General features: G+C 36.9%; 1 protein-coding gene across 2 annotated transcripts in view; it reads right to left on the bottom strand.

Annotated features, from left to right (window-relative positions):
* GLRA3 (glycine receptor alpha 3) overlaps positions 1 to 19,282 on the bottom strand; it is a gene marked incomplete at both ends in the record, with an annotated part of 130,059 nt that overhangs the window by 2,492 nt on the left and 108,285 nt on the right. The window contains 2 exons of one of the 2 annotated variants that reach the window (XM_079773365.1): positions 10,808 to 10,852; positions 13,194 to 13,337. In XM_079773365.1, coding sequence (XP_079629491.1) covers positions 10,808 to 10,852; positions 13,194 to 13,337 — 189 coding nt within the window. The remainder of the gene's footprint in view (positions 1 to 10,807; positions 10,853 to 13,193; positions 13,338 to 19,282) is intronic. The other variant, XM_079773364.1, reaches the window with a different exon arrangement.

The following is a 19,282-nucleotide window of genomic DNA, read 5'->3' as shown; positions in this document are numbered from 1 at the left end:
TGTGTCAAGGGGACCACAGCCACATGCCTTGGCTATTGTCTGGCAGCTGTATCTACATGTCGTGTGGGTGAGGGGCAAAAGAGCAGTGATCTTGAGTGCCTGCCAGGCCTCCCACTTTGAGGAAGATGCTGTGTCTGATGGGAGGCCTGCCTCACATGCCCCTGTAGGACTGAATGAACATTATATTAAGTTAAATTCTATGGTGCCTGAAGGGCCGGCTTGACCATTCAACCCCCAAATTTCAGCAGTGGGGACAGAAGCTGACCTGGCTCTCAGATCTTTGCAGACTCCATAGGTTGGGAGGGAATTCTGAATGAGAATGTGATACTAATCCACCCTGGGTTTGAGGTAGCGGAAGCTCTTTGGGAAATAACTGAGGATAAATCTTACTGTATCTGAATATGAGTGATACAGTCTCATACCTTGTTGAGTTGGTAGTTGGGTGATTAGTAAAATAAAACTGAAAGGAACGAGGGTGAAAAGACGGAAAGGAGAGTTGGCTCGAGATACAATTAATTCCTTGTCTCCTATTAATTGATTATCTTTGAAACTGAAACCACTCAGGGGTGAGGAAGAGAAACAAAAGCAAGGAAAGCAAGCAGCTTCAGGGCCTGCACTCAAGATGAAAACTGAGGTGCTGGGACTTAAAAGGACATTGCACTTAACCTTGATGTCACTTCTCTGTAACCCCAGGCAAGTGGCACTGGAAACTAGTAACTATCATGCAGCCCTGTCCGACATAATGTAAACCACAGATAGAAGCCATGTATGTAATTTTAAAATTTAAATTTATATTTGCTACAGTTTAGTAAGTTAAAAGAAACAGGCACAATTACTTTTAGTAAGACATTTTCTTTAACTCAGTATGTCTTAAATATTCTTTAAACATTTACTGAAAGTAAAAATTAAAGAGATCTTTTACATTCTTTATTTCTTACTGAGTCCTTGATGTCAGTGGATATTTTAACGTGCCTCAACTCAGACTTCATATTTCTAGCTTTGAATAGTGCCACATGTGGCTGGTAGCTACCATATTGAAGAAAGCAATCTATAAATATAAAAGCCTAAGCGACCATTACGACCAAATGACCAGAATAATAAAACGACCAGCCAACCAGTCGCTATAATGCACACTGACCACCAGAGGGCAGATGCTCAACGCATGAGCTGCGCCCTGGTGATCAGTGCGCTCCCACAGGGGGAACGCCGCTCAGCCTGAAGCCGGGCTCACAGCTGGCTAGCATAGCTGTGCAGCAGGAGCCTCTCCCAATTCTGCAGCAGCACTACTGAGCGGCAGCAGGTGCAGCGGGCTGGGATGAGCGTGAGTGGCCCCAGCTCAGGCTCCTCCCTGGCCGCCTGCCGCTTGGTGCACTGCTATATCCCTCGGGGGATGTCAGACTGCAGGTTTAGGCCCAGGGATTGGGCTTAAACCTGCAGTCGGACATCCCTCGAAGGGTCCCGGATTGCGAGAAGGCGCAGGCCAGGCTGAAGGATCCCCCCTGCTGTGCATGAATCTGTGCATTGGGCCTCTAGTTCCAATATAAAGGAGCTGGGTCTCCATGTTTTTCAGGATCATGAGGTTGATTGACCTAGAGGCTGATCATTTTTTTTTTTTTTTTGCATGCTGCAGCACAGAAAGTAATGTTTAGTGTGAATGCTAGCTCCTAATTTGCTGCAGCATTGCCATTCAGGAATTATCGGCAGGCGTGTAATCAATGACCCTTTTTTGAGTGGGTGGAGCCCTGAGTGGTGGGAATCTATACTGAGGAAGGCCCCGGCCTGGTTCTCTCACTGCTGTGAAATAGAATAGCCCTTTAGGGGAGTAGCAATTCGATAATTTGAAAAATGAGCCTACCCAAACCTTATCCTCTGGCCTCCTCTCTGGTAGACACTGTGATTAGGAGAGTCCCTCGGGCATCAGTTCCCCAGGTGGCTCTCTTTTTGGGAAGGCAGCAGGGCATATATAATTCATGGGTACATTTTGCAGCTGCCACGCTAGGTTTTACTGATGGAAGAAAAAAATACCTGGGCTATTCAGAAGAAAGGTCATGGCCAGAGGTGGATCTATTAGCTCTCTTTGGGTGGCTTTTAAGACACAGAAGAAAATTGACAGAATTCCTAAGACAGATTTCCTAGCACGTTATTGCCCGCTGGGAGGAAGGAAATCTGTCCCAGTTCCGGCAGCTGCTTCCCTTAAGAGCCCCTGTTAAATCTGCTGCTTTCATCTCAGAAGTTAAATCCAATGATGCCAGTGGGGAATGGAAACAAAAGGCACTTATATGACTTGCTGAATTTACTCCATCCGTTAGGTCAGCTGAAACAAAGAACATTGACTTGAAGGCCATGATCTCCTTGCATAATTCTGAATGGGGTTTCAAGGCTACACTACAGTTAAAGTTGAATATCCGGGAGTGGTGAACAGAGCTTTGGGGGATTGCTGGGTGCCAGTGCACAATGTACAGTAAGGCTGCTGGGAAATGAGAAGGCTATATGAAAAGCAAAAGAGAACCTGGTGGGACCAAGAAGGAGGCATAGTGATGCTGTGGTAGCAGGTATCATGGTCATAGGAGAAACTGCAAATAGGAAAATAAGGGACTAAGGTATATCCAGTACATGGCATTGTCTTTGGCTAAATGTATAATCAGGGACGTGACATGTGAAAGAATGATCTTGCCAAATCTGGCTTGAGCCTAATCTTGAACAATTGTTCCTTAGCCCAGATATAATTGGATATATTAAAATAAGAGCCCTTAGAATTGCCTGAACCTTCCTCTGTAGTAGCTATTAAACAGTATAAGACTCCAGGCAAATAAAGAAAGCTCTCAGCTTTGAGTAAGGGAATGGTGGTGGCAGCATTAATTTTCTCTAGAACATTTGTGTCTACCCTATGTAAAACTAAATGGGTCCTGAAGTCTGACTACCTGGGTTCCCTAGAGATGTACCCCCTACAGCCTTCTGAAACCACTCAAGAGTTTCAGAAGGACAAAGGAGGCTGGTAGGTTTTGATAGACTTGACTAACATGTTTCTCTTAATCTCAATCTAAAAAAAGTCAAACACAGCGTGTCTTCCTCACCCCTTAAGGAAACCCGAATTCTCCAGCATATTGCGCAACCTGGTTGGAAACAGTTTGATTCGGGTCACTGTCAAAAGTAAGTTGGTTAATGAGAAATGATAGTTTCCCTCTCCGAGGAGAAAGTCAAGGGAGGTTTTGGAAACTGCTGTGGCACACGTGACTAGGTAAAGGTGGCTAATCTTAACCTCGACAAACTACTAGAGACAAGTCACAAACAGTGAAGGGCAAACTGCTGTTTCTTCTGGATCCCACTTGATAAAAACAGCTTTCAGGTAACACTACCTGAAATCTGGCAGATAGATTTTGGATTTCTGTTGGCCACACTATATAAAGTGACTAGAAGACAGATTGAAATTGAAAGGGGAACAAGAGATTTGAGGCAGGCCATAACCCAAGCTGACTCTCAGAGGCCTTAAAATTTATCCATTTCAGAGGTATCTGCTACTAAAATACATGTGGACTGGAGTGTCTGAAGAAAACTCAATAGAGGCTCCCTAAGGTAGCTGCTAGGATTCTAGACTAGAAAACTCTCTGATGCGGTTAGCAGGTATAGTATTGGAATGATGGCTACTGGCATTCCCTTTTGTTCTAGAAGGATCAGTCTCCCAAACTGAAGGAATCTGAAGGGCATCAGACTATATGTAAGCCTAAAGTTTCTACCTTGTTAGAGGTGATGTCAAAAAGGTATGGAACAGACTAATGAATCTCAGAGGGAAGGTGGAGGTGGGTGGGTGGGGAGAGATTAACCAAAGAATTTATATGCACATATGCATAACCCATGGACACAGACAATAGTGTGGTGAAGGCCTGGGGAGGGAGGCGGGTGCAGGATGCAGGAGGTCAATGGGGAAAAACAAAAGGGACATCTGAAATACTTTCAATAATAAAGGTAAATTTTTAAAAATTTACAGCAAGAAAAAGGCATTCTAATTTAAAATCCCTGATAAAATGAAAGTGGTATATTCAGAAACAAGTTAAGGGGAGTACCTCGGGCAAAGTATATTATGTTCATGAAAAGGTACCTATCTGACAATGAACCAGTGATGGAATCTCTGGTTGAGCTACCAAAGTGGTCTAAACATCATGATTCTCTTTCCACTGAGGCAAAACAGGCCACCTGGTTCACCAATGGGAACTCCGATATGGAAGGTCAGGACTCAAACCATACCTGCAGTGGAATGAATAACTGTAGTTGAAGAGAGCAAGCAAAGTCCACACAATGGGCTGACTCAAGAATAGTATACGTGGCAATATGGGAAGAATTGGTTCTTGCTCTCAGAGCAATATCTGGATATTCAAAGATACCCAGGGTGGGAGCTATCATTCCTAATAGAAATTCTAGGGTGGAATTAAATTAGGTCATTTAATGCCCCCCATGTTGCTAGCTCAGAAGAAGACAAGAGTGCCAATACAGATATCTTGGACTGGCCATGGTTGTAGCCATGGCGGTATCCAGGCCATGCAGCAATGGACAGAACTGTGGCATATTCCTCTGTTGCACAATGAAAACATCTCTGTGGTGAGAGCTTGTCTTGAATATTAACACAAGAAAAAATTGCTTGAAAATTGCTTTGGGTGAAAGCTCCCAATGACAAGCACTCACACACAGCCGGCAGATGGAATACTTAGGGTCTTTGCCCAGGGCTCCCGGAAGATGTAATGGATTTTGGCAGAAATAGACAGATAGCCCATCTTGGGATTTGTTTACACTGTAACAAAAGCCACAGCTGACAATACTATTAATGGCTTGGAACAAGACATTTTATATCAGTTTGGGCCCCTACAATAGATCTCATTGGACAAAGAAACACATTTAAACATGACCAGTGTATAAAATGTTCCAAGAACACAACATAGGAAAGGCATCTCATACATATCTCATCTGCTGACAGAGTAATGGTTTACAGAGAAATTGGAATGAGCAATTAAAACATGCATTACTAAAGACAGGATGACAATGACATGATGGCTGGCTAGTTCACTAGATGAGTGTGTATGAGAGTGAATATGAATGAGTTTAGGTAGGAATGCCTTTAGAAAGGTGTCTGGTTTCTGGTGGGGGAAGTGTACGGGGTGGAGTGTTGCCTGATATAATGACTCTGGGTGAAGCATGGTAATGATCCCTCCTTAGGGAAAACTGCTGTTTGAATTCTCTGCTGTTTTGAAATTCTGTTATTTTTTAGACTGTAGAATAACTTTGTTTTTTAGCTTGAATAATAGAAGAGATAAACTTAATTGTCTGATCTTGCAAGCTAGCCATCTAACTGATATGCTGATATTGATGCCAGGTGCCTGTATAGATATGATACCCAAGGTTGCAGGTGTTTGTTAGATATGAGATGTACTCAAGGTTACAAGCTGTCTGCAAAAATAACTTACACAAAGAACTAGAAGGATATAAAAAGGAAATACTCCTACTTGTGTTTGTTCAGAATTTGACAGAGGTAATCTTCTCTGAACCTTAGCGCAATAAAGATGATTCCTAACTAATTGGCTCATTAAGACGTCTTGTCCAGCTCATTGATATGTGATACAACATTGGTCCACAATTGCATTTGCATTTTTTAGCTGTAGGGATCGTTGCTGCTTATGAGACTGCTTCTATTTCTTTAAACTAGAAGCCATTCATGCCCTGTGCAGGTGAGGGAAGAAAAAAATCCTGTGTGTTGAGTAGCTTAGCTGCAAGGCCCCTAGTTAAATGAAGCTACTTTATCTGCTATCTCTCTTGCTTTTTATCCTTTTAAAAAGTTAAGTCAATGACATACAAGATTAAAGATTATTTCTGTCTTATAAGTATGATTGTGTCTTTAAGCCTATCATCAGAGCTATGGTGCTGTACTGAACAAAGCTTACATCACATTTGGACACTGGTTTTAATAGAAAATGACACATTGGAACAATTTAAACTTAACTATCATTAAATAGCATTGGTCCATCATAAAAAAAAATGGCAACAATTTGTAAAACTGCCATCATTCTATGTGCATGCAGTGATGATAGTCTTGGCAAGGCCAATGTTTCTTGCACTGTGGTCTACGTAACACCTGTCTTAGAATCAATCACTGGGAGGGATTGTTGAGATTGGTTTTCCAGGTCTCCATGCAGAGATTCCTTCTCATTAGCACTTAAGCTGTCCCGCTTATCTGCACGTCCAACAGGGTTTGTGGGTGATTACAATGCACAGTCAAGTTGTAGAAACAAAAGTTTCCTGGAGGCACAATGCAGCTATCCTAATCAGCTTGAATTTGTAAGGATGTAAAAAAAAATTTTAAATTCCTCTAACACTTTCTAATTTACATTTTAAGTGGTAGCTCATGAAAATACTGTGTACCCTTGTAACGGTTTTTGCATTAGTATTGAACTATTATTTTATTTTTAGCAATTCCTGTTTTTAAGTAAGGCTGTTTCTAGGTAAGGCTATATGTAAGACTATACAACCTGTATCTTTATCCGTTTTAAAATGTACTGCAAGACACAGGCATATGTTAGAAAAGAGGCTTTGAATAAGTAGGTCATATAATGTGATTTATTACATTATTGTTTTCAAAAGCGCCTGGAATATGATTTCACTTATACGTTCATCACCAATGGCTTTCCTATTAATTCCGGAGTTGAAGAAACAGAAACCTTCAGTTTCAATGAAAACACTTTCCTCATTAAAATATCTTGTTCAAATATTTATTTCCTGGAAATGGTAATAGAAAATAAGAGGTTGAGGAACATTGTCTGCATAATAAAAATATGTGTGTACTATAGCAAATAATTTTCAAATATTTTATGTAATCATAAATATACTAGATAGTCCAAATTTAAATTCTGAGTCAAGATTGGATTCAAAATGAAAATGTTTTATTATAGTTAAGTGATTCCATGGCTTCATCATTTATTGCCAGGAGTCTGGGTAGTCTTAATTACTTAGCTCTCAGATTTTTGGTTTTTAGTTAAAAAAAAAAAAAAGATTATAGCACTATCTAGCAGGATTGTTGTGTTTTTTTTTTTAAGGTGAGAGAAAATATATAAAACACACAATAAGTTACTCAAATTACACCTATGATATTATTAATAATAAGGTAAGATAAAAAACATGAATGATTAAAATATTGTTTTTCTAAAGTATTAGCCTAAAGTAAAATATTCAGTTTAATACACCTGTATACATTTATATATTATTTAAAAATAGAAGTGTTTAAAAATGCAATTATAGATGAGGTTAAAATACTTTATTGTTGCAAGTTAATTATCAGTATAAAATTCTTTAAAACCTCACTCCTATGAAAACCTTGCATTTATTATAGATGATATTTGAATTAGTTATGAATTATGCTTGGCATATTGAATTTAGATTCAGAAATGGTTTGGAGATTGTTGAATGGTAAAATTTCAGCTTAAAATGAATGTTTCACATGAAATATTATGAAAATTTAATTCAATCTTCTATGTATTAGATTAATAAGAAATCAATGAAATAATTTTAAATTATTTATATATCTATTTCTAGCATAATATGCTAGATTATTTCAGTGCCAAGTCATAATCATGGAGTGAAATAATATAATGTAGTAGATAGCATGTGTAAAAAGCAGTACTATAAACCTATTTTAGTTAACTTTGAGATGGCAGTCCCTACAATGCATGTGAAATTAGATTAAATAAAGAATGTTACTTTATTGAATAGTAGAGGCTTGATGCACAAAATTTGTGCACGTCGGGGGAGGGGGGGTCCTCAGCCCAGCCTGCACCCTCTCACAATCTAGGGCCCCTCGGAGGATGTCCGACTGCTGGTTTAGAGGGATCGGGCCTAAACCGGCAGTTGGACATCCCTCTCACAATCTGGGACCACTGCTCCTAACCGCTTGCCTGCCTGCCTGCCTGATCACCCTTAACTGCTCTCCTGCCTGCCTGAGCACCCCTAACTATCTCTGCTTTGGCCCCTGCCATGGCAGCTTCATCCAGAAGGATGTCTGGAGTGACATCCAGAAGGTCGTTTAGCTGTCTGGTCTAATTAGCATATTATACTTTTATTATTATAGATTATTTTCTAAATAAGTATTTCAGAGGCAGAATAGCTCTAAAAATATCTCTGTTGAACCTAATCTCTAAATATTTGTTTTCAGAAAATAATTCAATTCTTACAATTTTTGTTTTACTAGAGAGGATGAAATTTCTAACCGTCATATATCAGAATCATTGAAATAGAATTTGTTTAAAATTATCTGAAAAAGATTTGTCTTCATATATGTAACAAAGAAATTTGTAGGAAATATTTACCTATTGAAAGAATATCTTATACTCTGGAATACAGCATAAACCAACCTATAATGAAAACTATTAAATAATTTAGTGTACATGGGTGCCAAATTGTTTTCAACTTTGGAGCACCATCCATTCAACCAAAATAGAGTACATGTATATTTGTATTTGTTCTAAGATTATGGAGCTGACAAAATGTACAAGGTAGGAAAATCAATTATTCATTATTCTTAGAAGTCACCTTGAGTTATTTTTAAAGTAAGATAACACATAAATACATAAGTGAATAAAATAATGATGTTTTTGTACAGGTAGTCAAAATACAGTCAATGGTATCTTTATTATTAAAAGATAACTATCATGTCTAGCAAATTATAAACTTGGTAATTATTTTCAAAATCTAGAACTATTGGTCCATGCTTATCTCACCTGTGTAGATAAACAACAGTCAATACCATAATAAGTAGAAAGATGGAGGTGCTAGAATACTGTGTGAATGCGTTTTCTCTCAGCAAGCCATTGCATCATTACATTATATTGCAACGCAGAAGAAGCTACATAAAATGCATTAAAGCAATCCCATATCATCCACATCTCTCAACAAATCGCATATGTTCAGAAATATTTTGGCATGTCTCAATAACCTTCCAGTACCAATGTAATGATATCATACAAGGGAAAAGCAACTAACACTTTCATGCCATGCATACACCCGCGCATACACAGTACTGGAGATAGGCAGTATGAGCAGGTGCGGTGGGTAATGTGCACACAGCAGGCTATGACAGTGTGGGGTGGGGAAATTTGCACACAAGAGCAAACTTTTATTCTTTCACAGTAGACAAAAGGTTCACTTGAAACTTAATAGAGGAAAAAGTAAGGTATTAAAGATTGTCTACAATGCCTAAGTCATTGCTGAACCAAATTAAAACTTTTATAGGAATAATATTTATATCAGTATAAGGTCCCCTGCTGTGACAGGCTTTCTATAATGAGGCTATTGTATTTTGCCTGTTCTGACAAATTAGAGTTAAAAAAAATCTCAGGTAAATCAGTAGTACTCATGAAAAGAAAGGGCACAGAATAAACTTTTAGACTCATTTTGATTATGTTGATTTAAAGATTTAGATTGATAGAACTGTTTCCAAATAGTTTTGTTTTTGTTTTTTAGTGATGAATTTGGTCAACCCAGAAAGTTACTAGGTTCAGAAAATTGTCTTTTAAAAGTTAAAACAACTAACCCAAAAATTTCACGACAATTATAAAAATAAATAGAATGCATTTAATTTTCAATAAATTTGTTTGAAAATCATTTTGTTTTAAAAATAATTCAGTATTGACTGTTGCTGAGGTAAACCTGATTTTTCATCAGAGTTCTTTTTTTGCATTTTTAATAAAGCAATATTTATCTTTTATACTAAAGCTCCTATAAGCATTAACTGTTTAGTGACTGGAAATTTAAATACATACCTCTCCCAAAGAGGCTACTATATGTGATTATTTAAATTTAATGCAAATAATAATGTTTCAAATTTACAGTTAAAATAATCAAATAAAGGTAACTGGGTCATGTAAAAAAAGAAGTAGCTAGCTATGTTGAGAACAAATATGCAATTTTAGTAGGAAAGAGTTGAGAGATTATACATTATAATATAAGAAAACTTCAGTGCTTTAAAATAATACTGGGTCTAGATATCTGCCATAAAATTCAGATTACTTTAATATTCATCTAATATTATGTCTATTGTTCATTCATCTAACATTATGTCTATTCTTAACTAAGGCATGTGGTAGGATCATCTGCAGAGGTTTTTTTTTAAAATACTTTTTTTTTTCTCAGAAATTTTAGTTTAGTAGACTGGACTATTTGTATATGATTTCCTAGACTAAATTCTTGGCTTTGGTAGGTTTAAATTCAATCACTGAATTTATACATGTATCCTTGTGATCTCTTATCAAACATGTCAATGGATGCCATTATCAAAACCAAAATTATTCACTTACTATACTATCTTAACATATCTTAACATTCAGAATATGTTCTAAAAAACAAAGCTTTTTATTTTTGCCTGATTTTTAGATTTCTGTTTTCTGGTAAGAGGAGCTGCTTTTCAATTTTTTTAGTATAAATAAATTTCCCATTTATTTTGAAACTTATTTTGTCAAAGCATTCTTTTATGGAGACTACAATAAGGTATATGTAATACTTCTGTTTACTATTTATTAAAATTTTTTGACTGATCAAATAACTTGGTTAAATAAGATGAAGGAGAATATTTAAATATCCTCTTACTGAGTGAGGGAAGACAAATGGAATTATTAGAAAAAGAGAGTATTCTTAGCTGAAGGGGGATGGTGGTTTTTTGGCTTTAAATACGCAAAGGGATGTTTCCCCACCAAACACTGCCTGCGTGCAGAATATGCGCTCTGCTTTTTTACTGATGACCACATTCCTCCACTTAGAGTTAAGAAAGTGAATTTACCGTGTCTGAGAAACGGTAAAACTTCTCCAATGCAAAAGCTTCTGTCTGGGATTGAGAAACCAGAGAATCAAGCACACATGATTAAATATAATTTCAAAATTGGTTTTAATTACATATACCATTTTAACAATCATGTATCAATTAATAGATTTTCACATATGCAATGTATCCACTTCCCAAAGTATGAAATGAGCTAAACAAAACAAAACCCTGGATTTTATTATTTTTTCCCTGCACCAAATCTTAATTACAATATTTACACATGGTGTATTTCAAATGGTGATTAGAAAATAATAAGATATTATTTTTGCATTTCTGCATTTTTCTAGAGTGCCAATTATTAGAAAATTAATTTTGCTGTCTTTCTTTGAGCTAAAGAAGGAATGTCAAATATTTGTATCCCAATAGTCTTACAGGTGGTAAAACTGAATAAAGAACTGCTTCAGTAAGGATAATTTTTTAAAAGGAGGAACCAGAATTGAGCAAGTAAACTTGTAGTCTATTATGTTATCCACTGGATACTGTGTCTGTTGGATATGAGGTGGGAGTAGAAAATGTCTAAGCTCTTAGCCCCCATGTGGACAAGACATGTGTAATACTTCTCATTTCTAGAGTTTGCAGTACATGGTTATACATTTTAAATTGTAGAAAGGAAGAGAAAGGTAGGGAAATAGAAAAATGTGAAAAAGCAAACAAAAATGAGAAGGGAAAATAAATATTGCCTTACTTATGATTAATGAGATTAGAAGGAGAAATTGTCTTCATCAACCATTAAAGGGAAACACAAGAGCTTCAGCCCTGTGATACAGTGCTGTTCTGTCCTGTTACAGTGTTTCAGCCAGTACCAGGTCTCAAGAGAGAGAAAGGGGGTGCAAACAGATAGTAAGGGAGGCAGAAAAAGGGGAGGAAAAGAATGAAAAGGAGAGTGAGGAAGAACTAGAAAAGTCTAAGAAAACTAGCTGACAGGGGTGAGGTCAGGGTAAGGAGATGAAAAAAATTAATCTCCCATCAAAATATGTTTTCATGTACAAATTATATGCTTTCCTTTTCATAAAAATTTGATCAAATGCATGATCTAGCATTGTTGTTGTTTTTGTCCAGTGCATTACCCAGTATATCCCAATGCTGATGTTTCTTCCATGCTACACTGAATTGGATATTTATTGGAGCAGTGATGATTCTGGGGAGTCAATTAGACAAGCCTGAGTAAGTTATTGCTTTAGAAGATGACTAATACTGAGTAGGCTCAGCCCTGAGAGATCATGGCTTAGTGCTTTGAAAGGTTTTATAAATCTATAAATCATAGTCAATAATTCAGAAACCAGAAGGAATCCTTTAAAAAATTAAATCCTTAAAAATGTGCACTATATATGAACTATGAATTTTCTCTATTGCTTAAGACTCCACTTTCTTTCAAAATATTAGCTGGCACATTGACATTAAAAGAAGTAAATATGCTGGCCAATAGAAACTCTTCCACACAGAAGAGGAAAGGGGTTGGTTAAAAAGAGATGGCATTGCAAGTCTTAATAGGGAGGAACAACCCCATTTTGTACATCCAAATCCAATCAGGAGATTACTTCTACAACGTCCTGTGGTCTCCCAATGATGTTCTAAATAACATTTCTTCTAGGTTTAAATTATTAGGTTGATGGACAAAAATAACACTATATTGTGTTTCCCATGGGAATTCAGAAGAAATGTCTTTAAAACATGAAAGTATGCATCAAAAAAGACCTCTTAGTTCTATATGAACATTGAAGTGTTAATAAATAGGTAATATTTGATAGAAACAAAAGAATTCATTTGAAAAAATAAACAGCTTTAAACACTATATTTGATGACTTATGTGAAGTAAAACGACCAGAAACCCTCTAACATTGCAAATAAGAAATGATACATTTTTGTTAATGAAAGGAAAAAATGGTGTCTTTTCAGGAAACCCACTAGAACGAAGTTGAGAAAGTTCTCATGTCAACAGTATAGCTAGATGTCACCATTTTCTTCCTGAAGCTATTTTTGACAACTTAAATTTCAGTTGGACAAAACCAAAGGAACCAGTATCCACTTCCTCTCTTCACATCCTATTAAATATAACAGCCCTTGCTGGTTTGGCTCAGTGGATAGAGTGTCAGTCTGTGGACTGAAGGGCCCAGGGTTCGATTCTAGTCAAAGGCACATGCCCAGGTTGCAGGGTCATCCCCAGTAGGGGTTGTGCAGGAGGCAGCCTAACGATGATTTTCTCTCATCATTGATGTTTCTATCTCTCTCTCCCTATCCCTTCCTCTCTGAAATAAATAAAAATATATTTAAATTATATATATAACAAATTCATTTTTTAGTGAAAGTTGGTATCCCAGTGAACCCAATGCATTTAATTGCTTACCTTATTCTTTCTCTTTCGTCGAAATCTCAGAAGTTCTTTGTGCTGTCTTGATACAAAATTTACAGCTGCATATTCCAGAAGTGCTGAAAACACAAAAAGGAGGCATACTGCCATCCAAATGTCAATAGCTTTGACATATGATACCTAGCCAAGGAAGAGAGAGAGAGAGAGTGCAAATTGACTTGTATTGTTACTTCCATTGAGAATAAAACCGAATGTCTGATTCTACAGTATAGCATGTATATACCAGCTTGGGGGGGAAAGGAAAATGACACCAACATGTTTTTTTCCCCCTTAAGAATTTTTTCAGTAATTAACTTTGCAAGTTTTATATATTAGTCATACATCAAAACACATAATTTTTTTGTTAATTTCTTTTCAAATGAGTTATTAGACCATACATATGATGGGGAAAAAATAAAATGAAATGCAATTTTGCTTTTAGGATAGTATAGTATAACTAGAAGCCCGGTGCATGAAATTCGTGCACTGGGGGGGGGTTGTCTCTCAGCCCGGCGCGCCCTCTCATAGTCCAGGAGCCCTCAGGGGATGTATGGACCATTAGTTGGACATCCTTAGTGCTGCCGCAGAGGTGGGAGAGGCTCCTGCCACCCCACTGCTCTAGGCTCAGTAACTTTAAATAAAGATAGCAGTTCTTACTCCAACAATCCATAACATACTCATGACCTATAACACACTCCCCATGTGATTCAGAATTATCACCTTTCCATCCCCTACTGCCTGCTGTCTGTCCTCTGGGCATTTTCATTCCAATTAGCTTCATCCTTCTGGACCACCTTGCCAACAGTCCCATCATCCACTGTGCTGTTGGAACCCTAATTCTATGTTAAGCAACCATCTCTCCTCAGTGTTACCCATTAAATACATGTCCAAAATCTGTTTCATGGTGTATAAATTCCTTCATGATTGGCTCCCAACTTACCTTTCTTACTACATGCATTCATTCACTTTTTTTTTTCATTCAACATTTACTGAACACCATTAATGTATCCAAATTCTGTTCTTAGTGTTGTAGTTACAGAGATGATCAAGACAGATAAGATCCATTTTAAATTGTTCATTTTAACCTCACTTACATATCTTTCTTCTTTTAGGCTACTATATCCCATGAGATAAAAACAAGGGTCAGGTCTTATTCATCCTTGTATTTATAGGACCTACCATGGTGCTCATTATACTACAGGCTCTTGAATAATGTTGATTTGATTGAACTATGTGGAGTGATTTATAATCATTGGCCATTTATGATTAGAGAACTAGTTTTAATAGCTAACATGCCAGGGAATGTTCTTAGTAATGTCCATAGAACTAGTTAAGTGTTTTTAGTAGTTGTCCAGATCTAAGAATTTTAATCCTCATAACCACTGAGAAAACTATTCCCATTTTAGAGATGTGGAGACTGAGGCACAGTAAAATAACTTGCTTAAGTAAAATAACTTGTCACGTAGCTACCATTAGAGACTGAATCTGAATAATGAAAGGACAGATTAGTGCTCTATAAAAAGGACCCCAGAGAGCTCCCGAATCCATCCCACCATCAAAGAACACAACTAGAAGATCCCACATCTATTAACCAGGAAGGGGTCCTCACCAGACACCAAATCTGCCAGTACCTTGATCTTGGACTTCTCAAATTCCAGAAATGTGAGGAATAAATTTCTGTTGCCTCTAAGCCACTCAGTCTGTGCTATTCTGTTATAGCAGCCTGGACTAAGACAGCTACCAAATTGCGCAGCTAGGACTTAAATATAACTAACCTAGCTCCAGAGCCTATGAATTTAACTACTATTCAATGTCTACTTATTAGGCTGCTTCTATTAAAGCACCATTATAAATCTCTATATATCAACATTTCAGCCTCTTTAACTTTTATCTGATAGGTCAGTGGTCGGCAAACTCATTAGTCAACAGAGCCAAATATCAACAGTACAATGATTGAAATTTCTTTTGAGAACCAATTTTTTTAAACTTAAACTTCTTCTAATGTCACTTCTTCAAAATAGACTCGCCCAGGCCGTGATATTTTGTGGAAGAGCCACACTCAAGGGGCCAAAGAGCCGCATATGGTTCACGAGCCGCAGTTTGCCGATCACTGTGATAGGTAAAAGTCAAGTCAGTACACAAAATACATATTGTAAAGTCCTCTATACTGTTTGGGTTTGATCCTAAAAAAAAGTTGATAATCAACTTCCTAGCTTTGTATTTATCACATAAAATCAAACTAGTTGCTCTGGGGAAGCAACATTAGATCAGGGAAACATTTTTATCCTCTGAAGTACAATGCAAGTCTCCTCAACACCATTCTTACATTAATTACAATGAAGCGTTTTTGTGAGCTAGGAGATCATTGCCTGCTTTTCATATGATAATTCAGGAAGAGATCAGCTTGATAAATTATTTGAGTGTGCAGAGCTAGATTACTGCAATGCCTTGTCTTTTTTATTCTAAAAAAATATTTTATAATGCATGCAAAGGAATATAAGCATTATATGTTCTGTAGAATTCTTATATCATACTATTCCCCCCCCAAAAAATGCATTCATTCTACTTTGAAAAGTTATTTATCATTAAAAAATAAAAAAGCCTGCTTCTTGTGATATATATATATATATAGATTTTATCATCATCAATCATCCTGACTATAAAGATTGGAACCAAATCACCTTGGCCCTGGGAAGCAGTCATGCTCTGGGAGCTTGCCTGAGCATGGCTTTCTCTACATCTACTCTTCCAGTGTTGCAAGGAAGTGTGCATAGGAGGATTCAAGCTAGGATAGGATACAATAAAAAAACTCCCAAAACATCACTGGCTTGAAAAAAGAGAAGACATTCCATGTCCACTTAGAGTCTAATGGTGACTCTGGACTATTGTCATTGTCTTCCTCAGTTGGAAAATTGGCAATGACCACCACAGTTGAGGAAAATCAGGGCACTGATGGGCCTCACATTTGGTAATAAGTACTCCAGGTCACTGTTCAAAACTCAGTAATCAGAACTACTCACAGTCAGCCCCAACAACAAAACAAAGATGTGGAACCCTACCCAGAGAAAGCCGGCCTCAGTGGCTGAGGGAGTGGATGGGGCAGGCACTGGTATTTCTGAAACAAAACGCTGGATCCTACAAGCACAGAATTGAGGACAAGTGTGGATTATAATCTGATCACTGCTCACGATAACTTGAATACAATAATAAAGCAGTTTTATGAGGGAACAAAACCCACTGCTTTACAGAAAGAAGCTGGTCGTTATTTCAGTGTGACAGGAAAAGAAACCTCCCTGATCTTCAGCCAAATATTTGCCCCCACCATAGTATCAAAGTTCAGTAAAATCAATTGGAAAAAAGTGCCGAAGGGAAGGGGCTGGGTGGAGGCGGGCAAAGGCGGATAAGGGGAAATGGGAACATCTCTAATGGTGTCAACAATAAAATAAAGAAAAAAAAATACTAAGGAAAAAATATCAGCATCCAGGTAGTGAATCTCTGAAGTCATTTGATTTTGTGCTCTCTGATTCGGAGAGATACTTAGATTGCATATATCTAAGGCAATCTTTCATCACTAAATTGACTTTTACACTAGTCTGTGATAAGATTATTGGGCAACAACAGTTTTAGATTATATTCTCTTACAAGTACATTGGATGAACCATGTTAGAAGTACAGCACCATACAGTATTCTGTAGTTGAGGCCTGCCAATATGCATGCCTTTTCCCTACTCCACTCAAAGGTGGTCAAAAGTTTTGCTTTCTGGGACCAATAATGTCCTGTACTACAGCCCGAACTATAAAGTGATAGTAAGTTACACTTACTAAATTATAAATTATAACCCAGACTACTATTAATCAATCCAGAAATAGAAATTTTAAAATGCATTTACAAGCAGCCACAACTTAAATTTAAGAATAAGGAATTGATTAAACCAGAACCCAGACATAACTACATATGGTGTCCAGTGGGTAGCAGACTTATTGGGGGGATCACTTCGAATGTTATATAAATGTCTAGCCACTATGCTCTACACTGAAATTCATATTATATTGAATGTCAACTATAGTTGAAAGTACAAAAACAAAACCAGGGGTTTACAAAACAAAACATCTCATGTAAACCTAACTGTCAGCTAGGTTTATTATCAGGTGAATTTTCCAGGAATCACTTGAGAGTGATTATTTTGTCAATTATTTTCTTGGTTCAATTTGCTTTTTATTTAATAAAATGGTATAAAAATCACAGTGCATTTCTTTTGATTAGCTAAAATAGCCCTTTGAATAGGGTGATGTGTTCTCCCCTTACTGACAATCAATCCTGGTGTATTCTCCCAGTTGCTTAGAATTGTCTCATACACTGTGATGAGTAATTCTGGCTATGGAATGGTCAAGTGACTCAAGTATACAGCTCAATGCTTTACTCTGAGACAGGCTGAACATTTTACTGCTTTTGTTCTGGGTATTTTATTTCAGATCACATTGGCTATTCATTCATCTTTGGCTTTGTAAAACCCAAATTGTAGTACAGTTAATCCCACCTTTCTCCCTCATATAAAACCTGTAGAAGATTTTTGCACTTTGTAATGTTTATAGGAAAAATAATATTAGTCTCAAAATCATGTTGATCTTCATTTAAGACCTAAAGCCAGAGAGAGAAATAATAAAAACAATGGCAGAGAATGAAATAATGTTTTAAAAACAGGTGGTGAAGTGGAGTAAAGCTGATATCTAAGCTAAAGAAACTGTCAGGAGGACATTAATTAAAGTTTGAGTAATAAGCAGTGAATCACACAGCACAGCATGCTGTGAGCTTTGACATGTATCATCCTGGAGGGCATCACAACAGCACAGTCTTCCTGATGTCACATTCATACTGGTTAGGATCCTCATAATTCTTCGTGGATGAAGGATGCTTAGAACACCATATTTATTTTCCACATAAAGGTTTTTATTTTAAGAAATAAAATATGCCTGGCTGGCATGGCTCACTGGTTGATTGTTGCCTTATGAACCAGTAGGTCACGGCCATTCCTGGGTTATGGGCTCAATCCCCAGTGTGGGGCATGCAGGAGGCAGCCAATCAATGATTCTTTTTCATCATTGATGATTCTATTTCTCTTCCTGTCTCTTCCTCTCTGAAATCAATAAAAATATATTTTTTAAAAAGAAATAAGATGTAATAGGGAATCATAATAGCAGAACTGCATTATTTCCAAAGTGATAAACTTGGCTAATTCCTCCAGCCACCAGATAAGACAAGTGCAACCAAAAAGGCTAAGGGAGCCCTGGCCAGAGGATTCCTTTTGTTTGGGGTTCTGTGTGCTTCCTCTCACTTTCCCCCCACTCATTTTGTCTGTGAAACACACGAGGAGTAGTTTTTTGAAAAAATTAAATGTATTGCCCACATCAAAAATTGTATTATAAAGTATATTTACTTGTTAAATACTGTCACATTAATAAACTTTAAATGAACCCACTTGCATCACATTTGTACTAAACTTTATTGAAGTATATTTTGACTAGATATTAGAATCTTGTATTTAAACGGTGAGGACCAAAATATTACTAAGAGCAATAGTTACTAATTGCGATGTTAATAGGAAAACCTGACTGCTCTGCAGCCCCTCCCCCCATTTACATCATTGCTGACATTTATAACTTCCTCTCCTTTAAAACTGCAGGGTATTTTTGAGAAGGATAATAACATATATTTTGAGAACTAATTAGATAAGAACACAATAGTGAATAGAAATCCTTCATTTTTTTCTTGTTGTTTTTTTAAAATGTAATGTTACTTATAGATCTCTGCACCCACACAATAATGCTATTCAAATAAAAAATAACCATTCAATTTATATTTTCTGACAGCTGTAATCACTTGTATAGTTGGCATCTTTATGGAAAATAAAAACAATATGTTTTCTAAGAACCGATATTTTTATTATGCTGTAAGATAGATATATGCAGTATTTAAATTCTTTTTCATTAATTTGGTGATTCTCAGGTGAAAAACAGTGCTCTGCATTAATAAAGAGTAATTTAAGTTCTCACATTCTTTTAGAGCGATGACAAAATGACATACTCTT

Source organism: Cnephaeus nilssonii (genome assembly GCF_951640355.1).
Source record: "Cnephaeus nilssonii genome assembly, chromosome: 5".
Classification (NCBI taxonomy): domain Eukaryota; kingdom Metazoa; phylum Chordata; class Mammalia; order Chiroptera; family Vespertilionidae; genus Cnephaeus; species Cnephaeus nilssonii.
The sequence above is the reverse complement of the archived record's forward strand: the minus strand, read 5'-3'. Positions and strand labels throughout refer to the sequence as shown.